This window comes from Ciconia boyciana, chromosome 4, assembly GCF_034638445.1.
Source record: "Ciconia boyciana chromosome 4, ASM3463844v1, whole genome shotgun sequence".
Lineage (NCBI taxonomy): Eukaryota > Metazoa > Chordata > Aves > Ciconiiformes > Ciconiidae > Ciconia > Ciconia boyciana.
The window spans coordinates 383755-409255 of NC_132937.1; the positions used below are offsets into that span (position 1 = coordinate 383755).

The 25501-nt window shown below is 47.4% G+C and overlaps 1 protein-coding gene and 1 pseudogene across 2 annotated transcripts; one reads left to right on the forward strand and one right to left on the reverse strand.

The window, feature by feature from the left end:
- Nucleotides 1-6169: 6169 nt before the first annotated feature.
- Nucleotides 6170-13322, reverse strand: LOC140651127 (transcription factor BTF3 homolog 4-like). 2 transcript variants are annotated; one of them, XM_072860255.1, is made up of 6 exons: nt 13164-13322; nt 12744-12812; nt 9958-10071; nt 9557-9758; nt 6989-7122; nt 6170-6544 (listed from the first exon to the last, which is right to left on the reverse strand). In XM_072860255.1, exons 1-5 carry the CDS (start codon nt 13317-13319, stop codon nt 7019-7021), a joined length of 645 nt encoding a protein of 214 aa, XP_072716356.1. In that variant the 5' UTR covers nt 13320-13322; the 3' UTR covers nt 6170-6544; nt 6989-7018. The 2 variants fall into 2 exon arrangements, with proteins under 2 accessions (XP_072716356.1, XP_072716357.1); XM_072860256.1 differs by having other exon boundaries at nt 7072-7122; nt 13164-13321.
- A 10514-nt stretch (nt 13323-23836) lies between these two features.
- On the forward strand, nt 23837-25022 carry LOC140650725 (forkhead box protein D1-like; annotated as a pseudogene).
- The last annotated feature ends 479 nt before the right edge of the window (nt 25023-25501 follow it).

A 25501-nucleotide genomic window follows, 5' to 3' on the forward strand; every position in this document is an offset into this window, starting at 1 on the left:
TTGGAGGCCGAAGTGAGCCTAACTGGGAAGGAGTGGCAAAAGCACCCCATTGTGACTGGCCCAGAGGCTCCGTGCATCCTTGGCATAGACTACCTCAGGAGAGGGTATTTCAAGGACCCAAAAGGGTACCGGTGGGCTTTTGGTATAGCTGCCTTGGAGACGGAGGAAATGAAACAGCTGTCCACCTTGCCTGGTCTCTCAGAGGACCCTTCTGTTGTGGGGTTGCTGAGTGTCAAAGAACAACAGGTGCCAATCGCTACCACAACGGTGCACTGGAGGCAATATCGCACCAACCGAGACTCCCTGATTCCCATCCATGAGCTGATTCGTCGACTGGAGAGCCAAGGAGTGATCAGTAAGACTCGCTCACCTCTTAACAGTCCTATATGGCCAGTGAGAAAGTCTAATGGAGAGTGGAGACTAACAATAGGCTATCGTGGCCTGAATGAAGTCATGCCACTGCTGAGTGCTGCCATGCTGGACATGCTAGAACTCCAATATGAACTGGTGTCAAAGGCAGCCAAGTGGTATGCCACAAGTGATATCGCTCATGTGTTCTTCTCAATCCCTTTGGCAACAGAGTGCAGGCCACAGTTTGCTTTCCCTTGGAGGGGCGTTCAGTACACTTGGAATCGATTGCCCCAGGGGTGGAAACACAGCCCCACCATTTGCCATGGACTGATCCAGATGGCACTGGAACAGGGTGAAGCTCCAGAACATCTGCAATACTTTGATGACATCATCGTGTGGGGCAATACAGCAGAAGAAGTTTTTGAGAAAGGGAAGGAAATAGTCCAGATCCTCCTGAAAGCCGCTTTTGCCATAAAACAAAGTAAGGTCAAGGGACCTGCACAGGAGATCCAGTTTTTAGGAATAAAATGGCAAGATGGACGTCGTCAGATCCCAATGGATGTGATCAACAAAATAACAGCCATGTCTCCACCAACCAGCAAAAAGGAAACACAAGCTTTCTTAGGCATTGTGGGGTTTTGGAGGATGCATATTCCAAACTACAGTCTGATCGTAAGCCCTCTCTATCAAGTGACCCGGAAGAAGAACAATTTCAAATGGGGCCCTGAGCAACGACAAGCCTTTGAACAAATTAAACGGGAGATAGTTCATGCAGTAGCCCTTGGGCCAGTCTGGGCAGGGCAAGATGTAAAGAACGTGCTCTACACCGCAGCCGGGGAGAATGGCCCTACCTGGAGCCTCTGGCAGGAAGCACCAGGGGAGACTCAAGGTCGACCCCTAGGGTTTTGGAGTCGGGGATACAGAGGATCTGAGGCCTGCTATACTCCAACTGAAAAAGAGATATTGGCAGCATGTGAAGGGGTTCGAGCTGCTTCGGAAGTGGTTGGCACTGAAGCACAGCTCCTCCTGGCACCCCGACTGCCGGTGCTGGGCTGGATGTTCAAAGGGAGGGTCCCCTCTACACATCATGCAACTGATGCTACGTGGAGTAAGTGGGTTGCACTGATCACACAATGGGCTCGGATAGGAAACCCCAATTGCCCAGGGATCTTGGAAGTAATTATGGACTGGCCAGAAGGCAAAGATTTTGGAATATCACCAGAGGAGGAGGTGACGCGTGCTGAGGATGCCCCACTGTACAATAAACTGCCAGAAAATGAGAAGCAATACACCCTGTTCACTGATGGGTCCTGTTGTCTTGTGGGAAAGCATCGGAGATGGAAGGCTGCTGTATGGAGTCCTACACGACAAGTGGTAGAAACTGCTGAGGGAGAAGGGGAATCGAGCCAATTTGCAGAAGTAAAGGCCATCCAGCTGGCTTTAGACAGTGCTGAACGAGAAAAGTGGCCAGTGCTCTATCTCTATACTGACTCATGGATGGTGGCCAATGCCCTGTGGGGGTGGCTACAGCAATGGAAGCAGAACAATTGGCAGCGCAGAGGCAAACCCACCTGGGCTGCTGCACTGTGGCAAGATATTGCTGCCCGGGTAGAGAACCTGGTTGAAAAAGTACGTCACGTAGATGCTCACGTACCCAAGAGTTGGGCCACTGAAGAACATCAGAACAACCAGCAGGTGGATCAGGCTGCTGAGATTGAAGTGGCTCAGGTGGATCTGGACTGGCAACATAAGGGTGAATTATTTATAGCTCGGTGGGCCTATGACACCTCAGGCCATCAAGGAAGAGATGCAACATATAGATGGGATCGCGATCGAGGGGTGGACTTGACCATGGTCACTATTGCACAGGTTATCCATGCATGTGAAACATGCGCTGCCATCCAGCAAGCCAAGCGGTTAAAGCCTCTGTGGTGTGGAGGGCGATGGCTGAAATATAAATATGGGGAGGCCTGGCAGATCGATTATATCACACTGCCACAAACCCGCCAAGGCAAGCGCCATGTGCTTACAATGGTGGAAGCAACCACCGGATGGCTGGAAACATATCCTGTGCCCCATGCCACCGCCCGGAACACTATCCTGGGCCTTGAAAAGCAAGTCCTATGGCGACATGGCACCCCCGAAAGAATTGAGTCAGACAACGGGACTCATTTCCGAAACAACCTCATAGACGCCTGGGCCAAAGAGCATGGCACTGAGTGGGTGTATCACATCCCCTATCATGCACCAGCCTCCGGGAAAATCGAAGGATACAATGGGCTGTTAAAGACTACACTGCGAGCAATGGGTGCTGGGACATTCAGACATTGGGATACACATTTAGCAAAGGCCACCTGGGTAGTCAACACTAGGGGATCTGCCAATCGAGCTGGCCCTGCCCAATCAAAACTGTTACGCACTGTCGAAGGGGATAAGGTCCCTGTAGTGCACATGAAAAACATGCTGGGGCAGACAGTCTGGGTTACTCCTGCCTCAGGCAAAGGCAAGCCCAGTCGTGGGACTGCTTTTGCTGAAGGACCCGGGTGCACTTGGTGGGTGATGCGAAAGGATGGGGAAGTCCGCTGTGTACCTCAAGGGGATGTGATTTGGGGTGAGAATAGCCAACGAACTAAATGGTATGATGTTAACTGCTATATAATACTGGATGTAATCACTTTTATGGTTGCTATACACCATATCAACGGTATTTCAATAAGGATCACCCAGATTAGTGAAGAATGAACTTCGATGAAAGCAAGCAAAGTGCAGCGGTGATGGAACCAGAACTGGCTTCAGCATGCAACAGTCCAACACCACAGACCATCTCTCCTGCCCTGAAGGACTGTTATGGCAGATGGAGCCCAAAGTCATGGACTAAATGAACTTAACAAACATTTTAGAAGCATGGCCCATAGACCAAGGGAATGATAGTTGTGTGTACATATATATATATATATATATCAAGAGAAAGGAAAAGTGGTGTTGATTAATTGTACTAGAAAGGATATGACCTGGGCATGACGTAGATGGTATAGCATAGGGGGTGGATACTGTCCTGGTTTCGGCTGGGATAGAGTTAATTTTCTTCCTAGTAGCTGGTATAGTGCTGTGCTTTGGATTTAGGATGAGAATAATGTTGATAACACGCTGATGTTTTGGCTGTCGCTAAGCGGTGTTTACACTGGTCAAGGATTTTTCAGCTTCCCCTGCTCTGCCGGGAGCACAAGAAGCTGGGAGGGGGCACAGCCAGGACAGCTGACCCCAACTGCCCAAAGGGCTATTCCAGACCATATGGAGTCATGCCCAGTATAGAAACTGGGGGAGTTGGCTGGGGGGCAGCGATCGCTGCTCGGGGACTGGCTGGGTGTCGGTCAGCGGGTGGTGAGCAGTTGTATCATTTTTTAAAAAAAAATTATTTTTTTTTCCCCTCCCTTGTGTTTTGTTCCTCTCTCTCTCTTGTTGTTTTCCTTCTCATTACAATTCATTATTATTATTACTATTATTCTGTTCCAATTATTAAACTGTTCTTATCTCAACCCACGAGTTTTCTTACTTTTGCTCTTCCGATTCTCTCCCCCATCCCACCGGGGGGGGAGTGAGCGAGCGGCTGCGTGGTGCTTAGCTGCCAGCTGGGGCTAAACCACGACAGCTTCTCACACCGCCCCACCAGCGAGTAGGCTGGGGGTGCACAAGAAGCTGGGAGGGGACACAGCCAGGACAGCTGACCCCAACTGCCCAAAGGGCTATTCCAGACCATATGGCGTCATGCTCAGTATATAAAGCTGGGGAAGAAGAAGGAAGGGGGGACATTCGGAGCGATGGCGTTTGTCTTCCCAAGTCACCGTTACGCGTGATGGAGCCCTGCTTTCCTGGAGATGGCTGAACACCTGCCTGCCCATGGGAAGGAGTGAAGGAATTCCTTGCTTTGCTTTGCTTGAGTGTGCGGCTTTTGCTTTCCCTATTAAACTGTCTTTATCTCAACCCACGAGTTTTCTCACTTTTATCCTTCCAATTCTCTCCCCCGTCCCATTGTGGGGAGAGTGAGCGAGCGGCTGCGTGGTGCTTAGTTGCCAGCTGGGGTTAAACCATGACAGTCCTTTTTGGCGCCCAACGTGGAGCTCGAAGGGTTCAAGACAACGACAGGTTTGATTGGAATGTGCTAGCTAGAATTTATAGCTGTTATTGCTGTTTAGCTATTAATCGGCAGGCTCCTGTGCTTGCCATGGGGCTTGCTTGCCTCACTGTATATTAGAGTCTAGGGCTCGTTAGTGGCTGCCTTTTGCTTTCGCTGCTTGCCGTGCTGCTGTTCATCTGACTGCTGTGCCTGGGAACATTTTGATAACAGCAATGGCGATGCGCCTGGGCTGGCAGGTGGCCAGGGCATCGCTGCTGTTTCTGTGCTGCTGCACTGGACAGGCTGGAACTCCAGCATGAACTCAAGTTGAAGGGACTGCGACCTGTGGATGAGTCCACATAGGAGCAGGACACCCCGAAGCGCCTGTGGCCATGGGTAAGTCCACGCCGAAGCAGATACATCTCGAAGTGTCTGTGGCCATGGTTATGTCTGTGCCACAGCAGGTATATCTCTGAAGGGATTGTGGCCCAAGGATAAGTCCACGCTGGAGAAGGTGCACCTCGAAGCATCTGTGGCTGTGGATGAAGTCCATGCTGCAGCAGGTACACCTTGAAGCATCTGTGGCTGTGCATGAGGCCATGCTGGAGCACCTCAAAGCGTGTGGCCATGGGTAAGCCCGTGACAGAGCAGGTACACCCCTGGAGAGACTGCAGCCATGGGTAAGGCCATGTTGGAGCAGGTTTACTTCTGAAGGGACTGTGGCTGTGGGTAAGGCCACGCTGGAGCAGGTATACCTTTGAAGGCATTGTGGCCCATGGAGAAGGCCATGCTGGAACAGGTGCACCTCAAAGTGACTGTGGCTGTGGATAAGTCTATGCTGCAGCAGTATATCCCTGGAGAGACTGTGGCCCATAGATAAGGCTCCACTTGGAGCAGGTAAGCCCCTAAGGGACTGCAGTCTGTGGATAAGTCCAAGCCGGAGCAGGGGCAAAGGGAGGACTTCATTGCAATGTTAAACCCAATGGTCTGGTCCAAAGGGACCAGGGTGGAGATTGTAATGGAAATACCTTTAAGTTGTTGCAACCCATGATTTGAGTTGCATGTTATAGGAATTACTACAGCCAGAACCACCTGAACCCATGGAGGAGAAGCCTTACAAGAAGCAGTGCAAGTGCAGCAGTGACCTGACCTGAGCTGGCTTTGGTGCCCAGCAACTCCACGCAACACACCACCACTCCTGTCCTGAGTGACCACCCTAAGAGATGGAGCCCAAAGTCATGGACTAAATGAACTTGGTGGACATTTATGGACATTTTACAGACATTTCACAGGGGTGGTCCATAGACAAAGGGAATTATTTCTGTGTATTATATCAAAGCATGGGAAGGGGGGGGGTGGGTAATGAGGATGTATTGGATAGTGTGGGACCTGAGCATGATGTAAATGGTATGGAATAAGGGGTGGAGAATGTGCTGGTTTTGGCTGGGATAGAGTTAATTTTCTTCACAGTAGCTAGTATGGGGCTATGTTTTGGATTTGTGCTGAAATCAGTGTTGATAAACACTGGGAATTCACCAATTTAGTCTAAAATGCTCCATTATGCACCAAAAAATTTTAGAAGCCAGTTTTCTAACACAGCAAAAGGAAAATGCTCTGCAGAAAAGCAAGACCTTTTATGACTGTTTAGTAGTTATGGCCATTTTTTTTTCCTGCTTTTCTGACAAAAAGACACACCAGAAAGTTTTGTGTTTTTTTTTTTTATTATATGCCAAAGTTCATTAAAGATGGGGTTTTGCTTGTATACAAGTTACTCAAAAATTGTGTCTAGGCAGAGATTCATTAGCAATCTGACTTATTTCAAAGCATAGGCTTGTTCAACCAGGCCACAAAAATATTGTGTACAAGCAATAACTGAAAAAGAGCTGCAGGTTCAAGGAGTTTCCAAACATTACAAATCTTGAGATCTCATCAGAAAATAAAAATAAAATCAAATAAAAGCAGTCACAATATAAAATAGCAGCTCCATGTAGCTTTTTCAAGTTTTAACTTCATTCAGAAAGTGTCACTTAGTTCAGTTTGCCTCATTCTTTGAGGCTTCATCAAAGTTTTCAACAAGATCTAGAAAAAGAAAAATGTTGAAATTAAAGTTTGACCTACTTCTGCTTTGCCAATTCCCCCCCCCAAGTTCTACTTCATATCAAGTGCTTACAAGGCAAAAAAAAAAATTTTAAAATCAGCTTATAAAATACAGACCAAATAACATTTAAGAGCTTCATGGTTCATTCTTCTTGTTTAAACAAGTAAGTTTTAGATGGTTCATTATAAAGCACAATTCTAAGAGCATTTAACTTCACCATACCCACAACTGGGCAAAGTGATACTGAAAAGGTAGTTTCTTACCACTCTTATTGAATATTAAATAATTATCTTAGCCATAGCTATTACTCCTACACAGGACAAAAATGCTAGCTCAAACCAATGGTCCATCTAAGTCTCACATGGTGTCTGAAAACAATGCCCACAGAAATTCTGTAACAGCAAGTGACTAGTCAATACTCTTACCATCCTTGGCCCAATCTTATGCTGCACATGTTATCTCTCAGCAAAATTCACTTCCTTTTCCTCCATTGCATGCTTGTTCTTACCTGGAACTTCATCATCATCATCAGTAGCAAGTGGTGCTTTTTCATCCACAGCTGCAAGAGCAAGCAGTTCAAAAGCATCAGTCAAGCTCACCATAAGCATCTTGATTACAAAGCTGTTTTGCTTTGTGTTTTTTGAAAACATTATCCAAGAGTCTGAGCTAAACTGCAATGCTCTATCCAGTTTCCCTGCTGAATAAAAATCTACAACTAACCCTTTGTTACCAATAGTGCTCAAACAGCCCAGCTGGAAAATGAGAAGATGCATGCTAAACCAGTTTACTAGTCACCATCTTGGTTCTAGATATATAGAGTGCCTAGTGTGGTAATCATTTTCAGCTAAAAGCGCAGAGACTGATTTTACCAATTTCTCTTAAAAGCAGCTTGGTTTATTGACTACTCAGTGGTTCTTGAGGCTTACATATTTTACAACATTAGCAAGTTGTAAGGAAATCTTAGGATCTTATGATCCTAGGCCTTCAAGGAAAACTAAGGTATAATTGTGAAGCTGCAGGTAGACACACATGACTAGAGGCACTTAAAGATATTATTGTTCCCTAGCAAAGTCAGAGGAATATGGAACTGGATGCACAATTTTATACTTAGGTGGTTGAGGTAACCACATGTCCTGGTCCACATCTCTGCTGACTCAGTAATTTCTTAACTATTACCATTATATTTGCCAGAGCTAGTGAGACTTAACCATGTCCACTGTAGCAGACCAATGAGCATCTGTGAAACTGCAGCAGGATAATGCTAAGAATAGTTATCTCAGGTCCCTGGGTGCCTGTGCCATTACTTTTACTGCTATTCTTAGCTGTACTACCTAGAGAGTATGAGACAGCTTAGCCTATCACCTCCATTTTATCCTAATTAATCCTTCTCAGTTCTCAAGAAAAGCATGAGGAAAGAGATGGGTTTATACTAGACTTCTGAAATTGCTGTACCCTGATTTCTAAAGAACTGAAACAGATGAATGCATAAACTTTGCTCTGAAAGGGCTTGGGACAAGGTTACTGCTAACCCTCTTTTTGTTTCTTTAACAGCAGAAAGCTGTTACAGCTTGAGTGCATCTTAGTGACAAATACAACATTTTAAAAGCAAACCATGTTATTTCCTCCTAAGTTGTCTGCATTCTCTCTCATCCCCAAGACCAGACTAAGTTTACTTTAGCACCTGGCAAATGCAATCATCACAGACACTTCACTCTGATGTCAGACTTCCAAATCTAGCAGACAATGCTGAATGGAAAGGTTTGTGCAACTACTCTGGCATCCACCCAAAGTGGAAAGAAATAGCCATTTACCAGGTCATACAAAGCAAGCACTTTAAACAAGCTTCCCTAATATCAAAACTGCGCAATTTAGCTTATCCAGAATATACTCACCTTGTTATAAGAAGAGAGATCTTAAGGGATCATTTTAAATCCTTCAAGTTTTCTTTCTTTCAAGCCCCACTACTACCACAAGGAAGCCACACAGGTGACACTAGGAAGGAGGGACCTGAGCTCCATGGGGAAAGAAGCAGTTTACCTCACCTCCTGAAGACTACTTCTAGCAGGATTTTTTTTCAGTGGGAAGCTGACAGAAGGGAAGCATCATCAGCTTTAGGAATGGAAATAGAGGCTATCTTTGCTGGCAGCAAAGCACAGAAAGAAAAAACATAACTATCAAGTTCATAACTACCAGAAGAAGTAGGAAGTAAGTAGGAAGACCCTACATGCAGGACATGAAGAACATTCCCAGTGTCAACAAGCCTGTCTTTCAGTCCTAATTCTCACCCTGTAGCAGCAGCACCTTTTCCAAACACCATATACTTAAGTCCCTCCTCTACTTTTCCCACACAGTTTTAGGGAGAACAAGTGTTCAGATTCTTTTACTAATTTAAGGATGGACTAGGAAGTTGGTGCATCTAGCTTAATGATCATGCCAGTCCTGTTCTCTACACTGTTCTACACACAGAGAAATTATAACATATTTCCTTACAAATACTGTATAATTCCCTCTTAGCTATCAAAAAGCCCATGCAAGAAGAAATACCTTCACCACACCTGCGAGGGAACAAAGCAGTAGCAAGATGTCTGTCCTCAAGTCCCTCTCCCCGTTGTTTGTTTCCATTGAAAGTGTCAAAACAGACATACTCAAAGTATATATTTTTTTAAAACCTAACTCTCCCAGAGTAACTCTACCTAGCTTTAATGAACTAGGTATGTCAAAATATGGTAGCCACACCAAGAAGTAAACTACCATGAAATCAACTTTCTAGTCCTAGAGCAGCTGCAAGATATGCTGAGAGACAGGGGCCTCTGCTTTATTCTGTTATATTCATTGTTGGATTTGAGCTATAAATAAGATCTAAGAGTTCCATTTATTTATAAGCATTTTATAATATGCTTGCAGACAGTAAGAGTGCACTGAATTTCACTGCAGCTATACAAATAAGCCACATGTCAGCTGCCAGCACGAAATGCATTCAAGTTTCAACTTACGTTGCTTGGGTAGGGCTTCTGCCAGTCTCCTCAGGCTGGTCAAACTGTCGGCTCCAAGCTGATTTAAGATGCTAGGAAGCATTTCTGTCAGCTGCTTTGTCTCAGCATGGCCAGTGATAGTGAAAGTGTTAGCAGCCAGAGATGCCTGAACTTTAGGGTTATTGAAGTGAATGACTGTTCCTTGGTTGGTAAACATATTTACCTGCAAGGAAAAAAAATCCAGTATTTCAAGCAGTTTAGCATGATTTTTCAATTTAACAGGAAACTAGCTGAAGTTCCTAAAGCTCAATAAAGACCTATTGATAATTTACAGACAAGTTTAAGATGTTACTTACCAGGAAACCATTTAATACATTTTATATTTCTATATAGAAAAGCATTTTTCCCTTTGAAGCAATTACCTCTTCAATTCCAGAAATATTGTTGACGCCCAGTTTCTTCAAAGAAAACTGAAGTTTCTTGTCATCTGCTGTAGCTGTTCTGTGGACAACCTTCTTCTTTCTGCGGGCAGTACCCTTTGCAAAAAAAGTTACAAATTAATATTTAAATAGTTCTTCACAAACTCTAAGCCTCATGGCCGTATAACTACTCTGCAGCCATCTACAAATCAACTTTGTATACAAAGTTCTATTTCTATGTTACAGCACACACAACCCCACCTCTCCAACTGCACTGCAGCAGTCTTTCCCTTGCTATAAAGCAAGCTTTGCACATTTGTGAGAAGTGTGAGATTTTTAGGAAGCAACGCACCAGAGAACCTTTATTCCACAATTCTCATGGGGATTCTGCAGCATCCTACTTAGAAAAGAAAAATTGCAAGTTTATCCTTGTCTGTTACCATAGGCATAAAACTGAAGACTGAGCAGTTTTCAGTAATTTCTGAAGCCCATTAATTTTTCCTTAGACCATCTTCCTTAAGTTGTAGCCAAATTTTGATAATAAAGAGTCAGAGACCATAAAGCTATCAACATATCATTAACAAATGAATATGAGAAAACCCAAAACACTTTTTTTTTTTATTCCAAATAGACATCTCCATCTGATGGACTTACACATACAAATTTGAAGAACACTTATTTTCCCAAAATATTTTATAAATATATTTTAAAAAATACTTCTACATAGTATTCCAGACCACCCCTGTTTAGAAAGCAAAAAAGCAAAGGTTAAGTTCCCCTACAGACACAGAGCTCTAGATTTCTCCAGGGAAATAATTGTCCCATATTAGAAGATATCTATAACTACAAAAAAGAAGAAAGTGTCATTTTATACTTCCTTGCACAATCATAAGGCTTCAGTAAAATTTGACATAAAAATGTCTAGGAACAGGTGAAACTAAGCTCCTTTTTGACACACTATAACTACTAATCTAAGTTCTCTTACTCCAGTTGCCCATCTGCTACATGCTAGCAATAAGAAAATGTATTGCTGCCCAGCTGTATAAATAGCCACAATACCTTTTGAGTCAACTGGTAGAAGTTAGAAAAGTGGCTGGACACTAACACCTCTAACATAATCCAGTTACAAACAACAAGAAACATTAATAGACAAATTCACATGAAACTAACACTTGGAAGACTACAGCTCAAAAGTTTAGTTGTTTGTCTAGAAAGCTTGATGTTCATTCCCTGCTACTGTCAGGTTAGCACACACAGTGATTTGAAAACTACTAAAATTACAGAAATGGCTTAAATTAAGTACCTTGACTACCCAGGAACTGAGCCACATAAGGGTTATGTTAAGTCTCTCTGGACAAAAGATCTCTCAATAAATTTCAAAAGAAGGATGTATTGAATCAAAGGCTATATAGGAACATGTATTCCCTTTTTACCCATATTAAGTACGGATCTCAAACCAGGTAATATGAATTTAATTTAAATGAACAGCTGCTGCTTTCATCTCCACAGATTTAAGCTTCTAAAGATTACAGGGGTTTAGTAAGCAAATTCCACCCTAATCATGCTGAGACACGCTGTTCACACCCCCTCTACCTTTATATTAAAGGGGAGTGAGTACAGCAGGCCACAAATGGAATGCTACAGACTCATCTGTCAGTCTTCTAAAAAGGTTTGGAAGAAACTACATGACATTTAGCTGTATCAACATCCTACACAAAAATATCAAATTTCACATAATCAAGTACTACAATAGCCCTCCACCTAAATATAATATTTAGCTTGTTTTTAAGATCTGCAGCCTTGCAGTGTCATGAAAATCTTCCAGCAGAGGCAATGTGCAACCCTTTCTCACAAGGAAGAAAAAAAAAAATAGTACAGTGACAAATGTTAAAAACTTCTACGGTCAATACGCACACGCTGGTAACATGCACAGAATCATCAATATAATACAGCAGTTCTCTGCTTAACTAGTAACCCATACAAAGAATACACAAAATCACCAAGCCAGTTAATTACTGGATTAACCCTGATTTAAGGCTTCCTAAATCTCCAGCTAAAGGCAAAAACTTCAACGCAGGAACGAAAGCTACTGGAAACTCTGTCAGCAAGAGTTCTGTTGAATAGCTTGTATTCTAAAGTATTGTGTGTACATTTCCTCAGGTATAAAAAAATTACTAACAAATTTTTGCCTTAAAACTGAAACTGTAATTAAAATGTTTACTAGCATACAACTATATTCAACATACTTTTTTATTTTCAGATTATAAGTAATCATACAGCTACATATATTCAAATGTCATAATAAAATAAAAAGGTCTTCCAAGCATGTTATTCTACAGTGATAAGAGTATGACAAGTACAGAAACTCCAGCTTTATCCTAAAAAGCAAGAAAACAGCCATGGGCATCTTAAAGATTTGTGACAAGAATTTGGAACATAGCTCTCTCTAATCTGTTATGAAAACTATACCCAAGATCACTTGGTGTAAGGTCTACTTACTTCAAATCTTAAGTGCCTTTTAATATAGCCTATACAAGAATATAGGCTACAAGTCAACTATAATATAACAAACCCAAACAGAAAAGGCTGGAGGTTCAGCTCCTACATTCTGCTTCTACTTAACTGACTAAAGATCCCTGCAGCAGTGTAGCTTCCCCCGAGGACGGTCCAGCCAAGCTGAGAGTCCTTAGGGCTGCTCCCCACCCGAGTTTTCAGGATCCCGCGTCCTAGGCCCAGTGTGTGGGCAGAGACACACAATCCCGAGGGCAGGGAGGGGAGACGACTCCTACCTTGCCACCGATGCGCACTTGGGCCTGGAGCTTAGCGAGCTTTTCTTGGTTCATGATCGTTTCTTTCATCTGCGGAAGCAACAAGAGCACCCATGGAAAGCGGGTCAGGAAGCACCCGGCGGCGCAGGCCACAACCCGGGCCCGACAGTAGGGTAGGTGGGTACAAGGGGCTCCGCAGCTACCCCTCACCACACTCACACCCCGGCGGGAGGACGCCCCAGCCCTGCTGGGGGGAGAGGGAAGTCTGCTCACACACAGCGCCGCCGAAGCTCGGCTCGGCTCAGCTCCCCTCAAGCCCAGCCCATAACCGCCTTGCTTTGCCTTCCCTTCCCTTCCCCCAACCACCGCCGCTCACCGACCCACAGCCCTCGGCCGCGCAACAAATTTCCCACCAGTCACCCCCCACCGTCTCCCTTGTACCTTCTTGGGGCGGAAGCAGCAGTGCCAGAGCGGGAGGGAAAGACGAGGGCTGCGGCCGCAGGACCGAGACCGAGCACAGCACGCGGAATGGAGCGAGATGGCGGCCGGAAAGGAGGCGCGCTGCCGCTGCCTGGGCCGGGAGGGGGCGCCCTCCATGGGGGCGGGACCTGGAGGGGCGGAGCCTCCTCCGGGCGGAGCTGCCGCGGGAGGAGTTGGGGGCGCGAGACGAAGAATGGGGGTTGCCTTGCTTGTAGGGGGTGCTAGACTCTCGTAAGTACGCTGTGGTCCACAAAACCGATTTATTTGTGCGGCTGAGCCGGGGTGCAAGGTAAAGCCCGCGCCCCCCCCCAGGGCAGGCTCGGTCCTCTTTGCTATCTGGTTCGGTGGGCGGCCTGTCTCCGCTCCCTCCCTGCTTCTCCCACCTTCCGTTTTCTTCTGTCGCTTGCAGCCTCACCTGGAAGTGTTTTTTGCTACGAACGGACTCGTCCCCGTTCTGGCATTTTTTTTTTTTCCTAGAAAACATTTAAACGTTGTATTTTCTTTCTCGTTTATGTAACTCAAACCTCGTCCCCGTATCCATGATTTTTCTTCTTTCAGCTCCGCCCCTTCCCCTCCCCCTCCCCGGTGTGTCTCCTTTCTCCCTGTGATCTATCTTGGGCAATGCTGTATGCCACGGACTCTGCAACGTGGCTTTTCAGGTGAAACTCTACAAGGCCATCGTTGTCAAAGCCAAACCGACCGCTGAGGCTTTTTTTTTTTTTTTTTTGCAAGGCCATGTATAACTATAGCCCATATGGCAGTTCACGTTTCCTTTTGCTCTTCTTCCACCTCAGTTTTGGTTTTGGTTTTTTTTTGCTTTGACTTTGCATCTTCTTTTATGTTATCAGGCACCCACATGGAACTGCTTTCTGCTCACTGTTGAACACACTCTGTGCTCTCTTTGGCTCCCTCAGAGCTTTTCTCCTGTAATAATATTTTGCAATATTTTGCATTACTGAGGTATTTTGTTTTGCCCACTCTGAGGAGTCTGGTGAGACTAATCTCATGGTTATTGGAAACTTGTGTGTCTGGCTCCAATGACCACTTTTGCCATGCAGAAAGCTAAGTGGTCTTTGCAGGTTTTGGACCTGTGTTGCATAACAGGGTGCAGAAGCAGATTTATGGGGGAGACAGCCTGGTGCTCCCATCAGTGCTGTATGTGCTCACTGAGTGACACAAGAGAGGAGAAGCCATGTTGCTCCACAGTCCTGCCCCCATCATCACTGCAACTAAACAGAATGGGCCTCCTGGCATCAGTAGAAATATTACTGACCTTTCCATCTCATCCTATATTTTAATGCCTTTTAAATTGGTTCTTCTCTGGAATATCCTCAATAAACTATTCCCTTTGTTCTTGTTTCTGTAAGACTATGTTAATACTTAATTTATCCTTCTGTATTCATTAATGTTAAGGTTCCCATGTTAGTAATTTCCAGAGCCAAGGCTGTGCTTTTCATGTGTGTTTAAATTTAATTTGCTTTCATGATATCTCTTCACTACACCAGAGCTGAGTGTTAATTTGTACAGAAGATTTTGTTCGTTGTTAAAATTGAGACTTTTATAATTGGTGAGAATGAATGATAAAAATGAAATTACTCCATCTGGTGGTGATAAAAGGTCTCAGAGAGGTGATGATTGAAAAGGTGCTGCTGAAGAGCAGCCTGTGCCTCCCAGCAGACTAGCATCACAGCTGAAAATTAGAGGATGATCAAACAGTTGTAAAGGATGGGGGGGACTGCGAAAATTTGGTCCAACATATCTGTAAAATTGGAAGAGTGAATCGGTTTGCTCAGAGAAGAATGAGAAAAAGCCTGTATTACTGTATCTGAACAAGCAAACCCAGTATCTAATTCGGAAGGAAAGGAACAAACCAGATTCGGGGGGGAGGGGGAATCTGGGGAGGGATTTGGGGAGAATGGAGTTCATTCTGAACTAAAAAGAAAGCTTATAAATTTATTGCAAGATGAAATTGGCAACGTACCTGTAGCAAGAGGGAATAGAGCCAAGATGAAAAAAATCCTGAGTCACTGCAGGCTATTGAAAGTAAAAGCAATCAATACTTCAGCTTCAGATTTATCACAGTCTGCCATCAATATAAAAGAAAGATTTCAGAATTACAAGGCCAATTGATGATTACAAACATGCAAAATGTTTTAATAGGCTGAAATACTGAAGTGAAAATGACTCACAGAAAGATTATTCCAAGATAGAAGTTGTAGAAAGTGTGGTCCCAGCTGTCAGCCTAGGATTAACTGGGCTGGAGGTAGGATTTCATATTTCCTCGTGAGATTTTGAAGACAAATTATGCTGAAAACCACATCACTGAATTGTATCAGGAATCAACTGAAGCAGTTTAAGAACTACAGTTTAAGGGACTCTGTAAGATTTGGTTACATTTCCTGGAACAAACAGCAGACCTTCAAAAACCAAACTTTGCATCAGAGAAAAAGTATTTTAGAATGCTACAATACTATTGGCTTGTTTTCTCTAGTCCTTCTTGTGTAATTGCATAATGGGAAACATAAACCTAAAACTGGATTTACTTGTAGCTGAAGAACTTCTGTTGAGAAATTAAACAGATCCAAAGCCTGTAGTACTGAAACAGAGTGTGAGCTTAGCGAGCATCCTTTCAGTTCTGAAAAAGGGTGAAACTTAGGATCTCAAAATCATCAAAGAATATACATTGCTAAAACAAAGTTCATTAGCTGCACAGAAGCAGCATAGGAATGGAAAAAGACCATTAAAATGGTTACTTGTGAAAATTGTCTCCTAAATTATGTGAAAGCTTAAAGGCAGAAGAATGACAAAAGTTGTTGTCAAAGTGCCAGTGGAAAAGCTCTCCTGAAAGACATGGCCAGTGCTGCGTAAGTAATAACAAGGGTACGTTGAGAAGAGGTGTTAAGTTAGTATCATATTCGGGAAACAAATCACAGGTCATAAACATAAGTGATCAGGCTAAAGTGAAGTAATATTTGTCCTGATTGCCAGTGACCACAAAGAGCACATATTCAATGTATTTTCAGGCAGTGAAGGAAATCTGCCTGATATTCAGAGTCTCTTTAGGAAACGTTTGTTCAAAAGAATGCTGTATTCAACAGTCAAGAAAGCAGAAGTATATGGCACATCAACGTGACACCATAGGGAATAATAATGTTATCATTCCTAATGTAGATGCTCGAGGACATTAGGGGGAAAACACTAAGTTATTTGGAAAAATATGCATATATGTTAGTAATCTAATGAAGGAAAAGAGCAGCATTATGGGGTACAGGAGCAAAGGTGTTGTGAGAGATATGAATGGAAAAGAAACCATCTCTGAAAGTCTAGATATAAGACTCACTAAAGAATTCTTAACTTTTGAAGAGATACTAAATATATAAACATTGAACGGGAGCCCAGGAAGATCGAACTTAAGTACAGTGCTGTTTTCATCTCATATATTACAGTGTTGTACCATGTACTGGTGAGTTGTATGGAGTAATAGACTTCAGTGTCTAGGAAGAGATAGAGCTCCTCAGCAAACAAACAGCATCCTTTTCTCACCATGCCTGTAACTCTTAAACTCAGCAACCCAAAATACCTGGGCTTCAAGCCACATCACAAGCCTTTCATGAGCTATGGGATGTCTCTCTATAACACCCTACAGAGGCCAACTAGAGAGTAGTTAGAGAAGTGCTGCATGAAGAATCTCCTGCCTTCTTTACCAAATACTTGGGAGTTGATGTTAATCAGACTGGTAAAGGCTTGCCTAGAAAAGTTTTCATGTTAGTCTCTTATGGTAGAGAGCAACAATGAAGATCTTGCTAGAGAATAGATAAAAGTCAGAAGTCACTGTATTCCTCACTGGCTGTATGTGGAAAAGATGGTACCTTATATTTATGCGCAGATGACAGAGGATCAAGCAAACAGATTATTCCTGTAGACATCCTATACCCAGAATTCAAGAAAACTTGATCACTTAAGCCATGATCACAGAAATGCTTTGACCCCTGCTAAGATGAGTTACATGTCAGAAAAGTTGTTAAGACATGACCCAAAACCAGCATAGTCCTATCCAAGGATGGCACATTTATAGCCCAGGATGAACCAGGACTAAATTTGCCCCACTTTCAGATGTGTAGCTCTTGACATGCTACCTTTGACTAATGTCTTGGCAGCTGCGAGGGCGCAATTCATTCTGGATTTTGCCTTTGCCTTTCTAGGCCTCCTGATCCAGCTTGGTGGTCAGTGGGAGGTAAGTGATGAGCACAGGTAGCCAGAGGTGGGGAGGCTGGATGGGGGTGAGGGCCTTCCTCCTGCAGCAGCAGCTAGCAGTTAATTCTGCTCAAGCCCTGGCAGGAACCCACCACCCCCTTAGTTTTAGATGGAAAATCAATCTCCTCTATCTTTGATCACAGTATAGCTTATCCTCAAAGATTTATAAGTGAACAAAGAGTATACCTGCCAATATTCACTGCATTTATGAATGGGTTCATACTCCTTCAGGGCTTACTTGCATCGCTACAGAATTAAATGGAAAATATCTGAAATATCAGAGACATTAATTATGGGATCTCCCTCCTAATTTGCCAGAGCTTGTCTACAACAAAGAATTTGGGGCTGTGGAGAATGTTAGAAAGGTTTTCAATAGCTAGCGGAGACATGAAATCAAATGTAGCCTAAACAAACATAATTTGTTCATGTGATGAGGACCCTGCTGTATCAGCTACAAGGGCCAGTGCTTCATTTTGAAAATCAAATATCCCTCCGCTAGTATTGTGAATAGACACTATCTTAAAAGAGTAGAAATAATAAGTTGAAATAAAAACTGGAAAAGCAAATTTAGGCATCTTGTGCTGTTCTGGAGGATTATTTAGATGTGGCTCTTTTTGCAATCACAGACACCTGGGAACAGTTACAGCCTGAGCTGAACAAGAAAAGGCAGAGAGAAGGATGTCAAGGATTGTCAGTGGTACAGAATTACTTCTGTGCTAATCCAGTGATTCTGAAGCAGAACCCTTCAGCCTGAAAAAGAGCTGACCAAGCAGGGTGTGATAAAATCTACAAAATCATGAACAGCAGAGAGAGGGTGGTTAACAACAGTTGTTCATTGCCTCTTCTATTACAAAAATGGGAGAGCATTGGATTAAACAAGCAGGTGACTGGCTTAAAGCAAACAAAAGGAGATGCTTCACACCATGTATGGTTAAAGCTGGGGAACATTTTGGCACAGAACATGTTCAGTGTTGTAAATGTACGTGATTTCAAAAAGTGACTGGACAAATTCACAGAAGAAGATCCATCAAAGGCTATTACAGTCAGATGTTATCTCTGGCTTTAAAAAATCCTGAAACCTAGATTTCTGGCAGCTGGGAAACAATTTTACACACTTGTCCTGTTCCTATATTCTTCCCTAAACATCTGATATTGGCTGCTGTTGAAGACAGCTTATGCTGCTAGATGGGTCTTGGTCTAACCTGGTATAAACTCTCCTTGTGTTCTGTTAAATGAGAAGTGCAGAAGGGTCCTGAGAACATTTAATCAAATTTTACAGAAAGTAAAGGCCCAAAAGGGCCTTAAAGGAAGTGACTTTCACCAGTCACAGCAAATGTATCTGCCCTGTAAGAATTATAGAACAAAGGGGGAAAAGAAGAAAGAAAAAAGAAAATAACATGAACTTGGTCAAGAAGGAAAAAACCAAAGTTTGACAATGGGGGGGTAGGGTCATCTCCAAGGGTGACAAACTTTTTTCAGCAGTAGGTATGGCAGGAAGCCCCAGATTTTCCTTCAGCCTTCTTCAGCTTTTCAGCTGTAGCCCCTCACCAATGCGTTGCTTTTTGGCCTGGTCACACAGACCCTGTTTGTAACCCCAGCTCTGCAGGAGGCTTAAGGGAAGTGTTACCTTCCCCCAGAACTCCACAGCAAGGGAAGAGGGGGATAAACCCACAAAAATGTGGGGCTAAACTGGTGGTCACTGTGATACTGGACAATGGAGGCCACAGCTATGGCTGCAATGGTCCCTGTCATGGACACCACTATCCTGTTACAGGGTCATTGCTGGAGGATTTTTTCCTTCCATGAAGCAAGCAGCACAGAATCCAGTCCAATCTTTGACCCAAGGAACTACATTGACAGAAAGTGTAAATTATTCAGGAAATGGTTTTATTTCAATAATGGAAAGTCTGGTTCTGCAGGTAAGACTTGGATCTGGGTGTGGAGATGTACAAAGCTGTGCAAAAAAAAGCGCAGCCTTTGAGGTTGGAGTTTTGCAACGTGCAGCAGGCCTAGAGTGGGCTCTTCAGCTCCAGCACGTATAGCTGGTGGGTAGGCTCTACCTTGTTTTCCACAGGCTGCACCTAGCCAAACATTCAACAAATCACCCAGGGATGCACACCACCACCAGGCACCTGACCCGTGTGGTGCTGGAGAAGGCTCTGGCATCCTGCTGCACGGTCAGGGGCAGCCCCGGAAAACCCACAGCACCTCAGCCAGTGTGCCAGTGTGGCAGCATGAAAGTGCCCCAAACTGTGCCCAGGATGGTCTTTGATTTTGAATAAAGGGCCGGGGGGGTTCTGTAGGCTCATTTATCCCTTGTCCCAACATGGGCTCCTGGGTGCCCTGCTCAAGCATGGGCACCCCAGCTGTAGGAAGGGTGTGTGTCCTGGGACACTGCAGGGGTCCCGAGGGGCAATGTCCCCCAGAGCTCATCACAGGGAGGTGATGGTGGGTCCACCCAGTCTGGCTCCTGCCCAGAGTCCCTGGAGGCACCATCAGAGCTAGGATGCCCTGGCTTGCTGGGGTCTCCGGCCACCTCCAGCAGCAGAGAGCTGCCAAAATACCCAACCCCTTCTCAGGTTTTGATTTGGGGAATGAGGCTTGGGGGGAAGCTCCTGTCCTCACTGCCCTGCAGGAGCTGTGGACGCTAAGGGCCCAGCCTTGGTGCTGGAAAGGGGCACAGGCTCGGGTAAAGGGCAGGAGCCACCAGGACTGCTTGTATGGATTACCAGAGTGGTTTGATCCCATGCATGCACCACACTGATAAAATGTGGGATGTTCTGTATATGCATGCAGGAATTGCTTATAATCAATATTAATAAACCCAAGTAATAAAAAATAAACCCTACCTGCATACCTGTATTTCACATCTCACTTCTCTGCTGCTGTAGTTTTAGGTGCATGTTATGTTACATCATTCACAACAGGCAGGAAATCACAGAAGACAGCCCCCAAGGTCCCAGGCCCGGGGTGGCCGTTTCGCGGGTGGGTGTGTGGCCCAAGAGGGGGGCAGCCCCATTTCCCGCTCCCCCGGGGAGGACTGCGGGGCGGCGGAGCCCCGGGGGGGTGCGGGGCAGGTGGCCGGGGCAGTTTCAGCCTTTGCACTCAGAAAGCGGCCCCATGGCCGCTTCTCTGGTGGGGGGCTTCTCAGGTCCCTCCAAAACGCTGCTGTTCCTTAGCGTCTCGGGGTCCCGCTCTGTCTCCGGGCGGGGTGGTCCTGTCCTGCCCTGTCCTTCCCGGGGGCTGCTTTGGTCGGGGGGCCACGCCGGACACCCTGCCCCGGCACACGGCGGCCAGGGGCCAGCCAACCCGCCTCCGCCTGGCCCTCCTTGCCGGTAGGTGGCATCCCCCGTCCACGGAGAGCATCTCCCAGAGCGGAGCGGAGTGGGGCCGGCCGCGGGGTGGGGCCGGGCGGGGGACGCCGCGCTGCCCCGCGGCCTGGGGACAGGGCAAACCCCGCGGCCGCGGCACCGGGGGCAGCGGGCGGCGAGCGCCGGTGTCCTACCTCGGGAAACGCGTCTGCCGCCGTTCATGGCTGTGCCGCCGCTGCTCGCCTTTCTTCTTTTCTTTCTTTCCCTTTTAAGAAGGCACCTGCCAGGTTGGGAAGGGAACAAGCGGAAGATGCTATGCTGGCAACACAAAGACAAGTCGCGATCTCCAGGGACACGTAGAGGCTGCAATAACACCAGGTCTTAATTGTCTGCACTGGGAGCTGGCTCAGCTGCGCTCTAGGAAGCAAGTCCCTCGGCCTCCCCCGCGGCGACGGACTAGGGCTTCCAGTATTGCCCAAGTCTGTAAGGGGGGTCCCCAGCCCCCCCGAGGGCCCCGCCACCCCGGCCGGCCACGTCCAAGAGGACCCGCGCCCCAGCCGGGGCCCTCCCGGCACGCCGGGGCCGCGGTGCTCCTGGGGACCCGGTGCCGCGAAAGAGCCGCCGATGCGTCCTGTGTGGGTTTTAGCAGGAGATCACGGGCAGATTCGACTCTTCTGGTTCTGCTTTGTTGCTACAGCAGTGCTTCCCTATAAATTTTTAAACTCCACCGTTCTTCCTATTTAGAGCTTGGGTTTTTGTTTTTAAGATGGTTTTAAACGTCAGGACACATCAGCAAGTACCAGGGGAAGAACAAGAATAAAAAGAACAGAAAGAGCGTAAAAAGGAAAAATACTAACTCTTTGTAAAGAGGAAAAACCTCTCAGAGAGGAAAAGTTCTCTTTCTGCCATCCTTTTAGTAACTTGCCCTAAGATCCCAAAACTAATTCAAAAGGGCATTTTACTTCCTATGAGCTGTAATTCTCAAGTGACGTTATCAATCTTTCCACAGGAAAAAATAGTAGCGAGTTACTGGGTTTGGGATTTTGGGTTTTTTTTCTCTCTCTTTTGTAACTTTTGGTGGTATTCTCCTGCAGGCGCCTTAGTAGTGAACAAAATGTAAATAGGATTATTTGGAAATAGTAGAAAGGATTATGTTGTAAATCCATGAAACTGGGTTTGAAACAGGGTGGCTTGAAGCTTTGAATTAGGACGATATATAGAAAACGCATTTCAAGAAAATGGTGTGTTTCAGTTGTTTGAGAAGCGAGATTTGAGAAGTAAGGACGCTAGGCATCAGTCTGCCCTTCTCACGACGATTTCTGTCGGAGCACGAAATGCTCTTCTACTGCTCCGATTCTAATCGGATTCTGATTGTGGGTTATTCTGCCAGAACTAGGAGCGATGGGAATTTTCAAGGCGTTTCTTTTTAAGACCACGCTGATTATATTTATGTCCGAGGTAATTTTTTCCTCTGCGAGCCCTCGCGTAAAGGGGATCCCTGGTCTTCTGCTGTCCTCGTATGTATCACCTGAAACCAGGAACGGTGAGGCATAATTAGGAAGTAACCCTTTGTGTAGCTTTCTTTGGGTTGTTGCTCCTGCGCTCAAAGCAGAATTGGCATTTTAAAGGCCGGTGGATTGTTTTCCTTTGCATAAGAAAGAGGTAACGCTAATTCTATGTTAGTGTTTCCCATAATGGAGGGAGCTGCTTCTCTCCCGTTAAAAACAAGAGCCTTACAAATAAATTGTGATATTAGTGGTGTGCTTTGGAGGCGGTTCTTTGAGAACTTGCGAGGTCGACATCTAGAGATATTTTATTTCATTCTTAAATGAAGAATCTGGAGGGGGAAGAGGAAGGAGAAGGGAGAGATGTTTCTATACTATCCCGCGGACAGATGTCTTCATCTGGAGTTTATTAACTCACCACCTCCCTCTCCGGCCTGATTTTTTGGGGAAAAAACTTTATTTTAGAGGGCTTTGAGACATGTCCCGCCAAATACTCTTTCTCGCCAAGCCACCTCCCGGCCGCCCCCGCCGGCACCCCGCCGGCAGGGCTTTCCCGCAGCCCCCGCCTCAGGCCGGCCCCACGCTGCCCCCGCCGCGGAGCGCCGGGCGAGGAAACAGCGACGCGGCGCTGAAATCTCGGCGATAAGGCGCTTTTCTTCCTTCCCACGGGAAGCAGGACCCAGTCCCCGGGGGCAGCTCAGGAAGACGCAGAGCTCCCGGCACCCTTCGGAAGGCTCTTGAGAAGATGCTCCAGCACTTTGGGACAGACCTACACTTTTTTTTTCGGAGGGGGGGTGTTTTTATTTCCCCCCTTTTCCACTAAAAACGGCCCCGGTCATTCCGCGGCCCAGCACAGCACATCCTAGCGGGGCGAGGGCGGGGATCCGGGGCGGGCGACGAGGCGGCCTGCGGGGGGAGGGGGCACGGCGCCGCCCGGGACCGCCGCTCGCCCCGCCGTGCTCTGACGCTGGGAGCCCTGTGATGGGCCCCCTCGCTATAAGGCGGGGAGGAAGGACGCCCTCTCTGAGACTCGGCCACAGTCTTCCTAAGGCCCGGCAAAGCTGCCCACCTCCACCTTCCCTCCTCGCCAGCATCCTCTTTCTTCTCCCCTCTCCTCTTCCCAGGACTAGGCGCGCTCCCTCCTGCCCCGCATCCATTAATGTCTAGGGGCCGAAGTGAGGAGAAAGAAGGGGAAACCGACTTCCAGGCGCGGCGGCACAGCCCCTCCGCCCCCCCCAACCCCAACCAAAAAAACAAAAGATAAAAAAAGGAGGGGGGGAGAAAACAAAAAAAGAGAGAGAGAGAAATTTTAAAAAGCAGAAAAAAATACCCCGAAACAAAACCCAAACCACCCGCCCCCTCTGAGCGGGCGGCAGGAGCACTTTCGCGGCGCGGCGGCGGCGCTGGGGGTCGGTGCGGCTCGGAGCGGCCCGCCCGCCCGCGACGGCGGCGACGGGGCGGCTCTCCGCGGAGCGGCGCAGGGGCCTGGCGGCGGCTGGGAGCACGCCCGCCCGCCCGCCGCGCCGCGCCGGCCGCCGCCGATGCGCTGCCCCGCCACCGCGCCATGACCCTGAGCTCGGAGATGTCCGAGGCGTCGATGCTGGCTGAGGAGACCGACATCGATGTGGTGGGCGAGGAGGACGACGAGGAAGACGACGAGGAGCCGCAGCCCTGCCGCCCCCGCCGTCGCTCCTACGCCGAGGACGAGGAGGAGGAGGAGGAAGAGGACGAGGAGAATGTGGGCGACCTCCACGACGACACCCTGCTACTGCGGTCGCCTGTGCGCGGCGGCGGGGACGGGCCCGGCGGCTCGCGGCCCCCCTCGCGAGGCGGCCCGCAGAAGGCGGCGGCAGCGGGCGGCGGAGGCGGCAAGAACAGCCTGGTGAAGCCGCCCTACTCCTACATCGCCCTGATCACCATGGCCATCCTGCAGAGCCCCAAGAAGCGGCTGACGCTGAGCGAGATTTGCGAGTTCATCAGCGGCCGCTTCCCCTACTACCGAGAGAAGTTCCCCGCCTGGCAGAACAGCATACGCCACAACCTCTCCCTGAACGACTGCTTCGTCAAGATGCCCCGGGAGCCCGGCAACCCGGGCAAGGGCAACTACTGGACGCTGGACCCCGAGTCTGCCGACATGTTCGACAACGGGAGTTTCCTGCGCCGCCGAAAGCGCTTCAAACGGCAGCAGCTCCCGGCGTCCGAGCTGCTGCTGCGCGCCGTGGACCCCACCGCCTTCCTCCCGCAGCCCCCGCCCCAGGCCCCGCAACAGCTGCCCAGCGCCTACGGACCCTACGTCTGCGGCTACGGCCTCCAGCTCCAGCCCTACTACCCCCACTCCACCCTCTTCGCCTTCCACCACTCCTCCCCGCCAGCCCGCCAGCCCCCCGCCGCCCCCGGCAGCGTCCCCGGATCGGCGCTACCCGCCGCCACTCTGCCGCCGGGCCCCTTGCTGCCGGCGGCGGAGCTGGCACGGACGCCCTTCGGCTACGCGCACCCGCTGGGCCCAGCGCTGGCGGCCTCACTGCACGATGCCAAGCCCGGCAGCGGCGTGGCGCTGGCCCGCTCGCCCTTCTCCATCGAGAGCATCATCGGGGGCGGGGGTCGGCCCCAGCGCGGGCAGCAGCTGCGCCTCGCAGTCGGCCGCAGCGCCGGGCCTGGACCGCTAGCTGAGGATCGCCGGCGGCGGCCTGCCCCCTGACACTGCCCTGCCCGCCGTCCCCGGCTTCGCGGCCCAGATCTCTAACAGTTAAGGATTTCGGAGTCTTTCCGAAGGTAGGATCTGGGCTATCTCCTTTCTTCGCCTCTCGGATGCCCGACAGACGCCGCAAGCAGTGGAGCTGCGGGCTTTGCGCGGGGTTTGCGCGGTGGGGCTCGGGGGCCGTCCTCCGCGGCCAGCGGGCCGCCCGGGACCTATATTTATGCAAAGCCACGTCTAGATGCTGCATGGGCAGACTGTCATGCTATTGGCAAGTTACTCGTTACTCCTTAAAAAACAAACAAACGAAAAAACCAACCCCACCCCACCCCCGTCTCTAAACCGTTAAAGTTCAGAGATTCTCAGGTCTAGGAGCTTAAAAACAGTAATGTACAAGGAAAAAAAGGCTTGAGGGATGACAGCAAAGCAATACTTTTTCATTTTAGTACACTTGTCTTGTACTTTTATAAAAGAAAAGTTTAACATGTTTACATAGAAGAAAGTCAAGATTATAATTTCTTATTTTAACCTGCG

Bases quoted from the DNA above. Each gene is read 5' to 3' on its own strand.
- LOC140651127 (XM_072860255.1), bottom strand. From the start codon at position 13,319: ATGGAGGGCGCCCCCTCCCGGCCCAGGCAGCGGCAGCGCGCCTCCTTT. The intron at 12,813-13,163 runs GTACAAGGGAGA...TTGCTTCCGCAG, and splicing joins GCTGCTTCCGCCCCAAGAAG to ATGAAAGAAACGATCATGAA. The intron at 9,759-9,957 runs GTAATTGCTTCA...TTTTCCTTGCAG, and splicing joins ATATTTCTGGAATTGAAGAG to GTAAATATGTTTACCAACCA.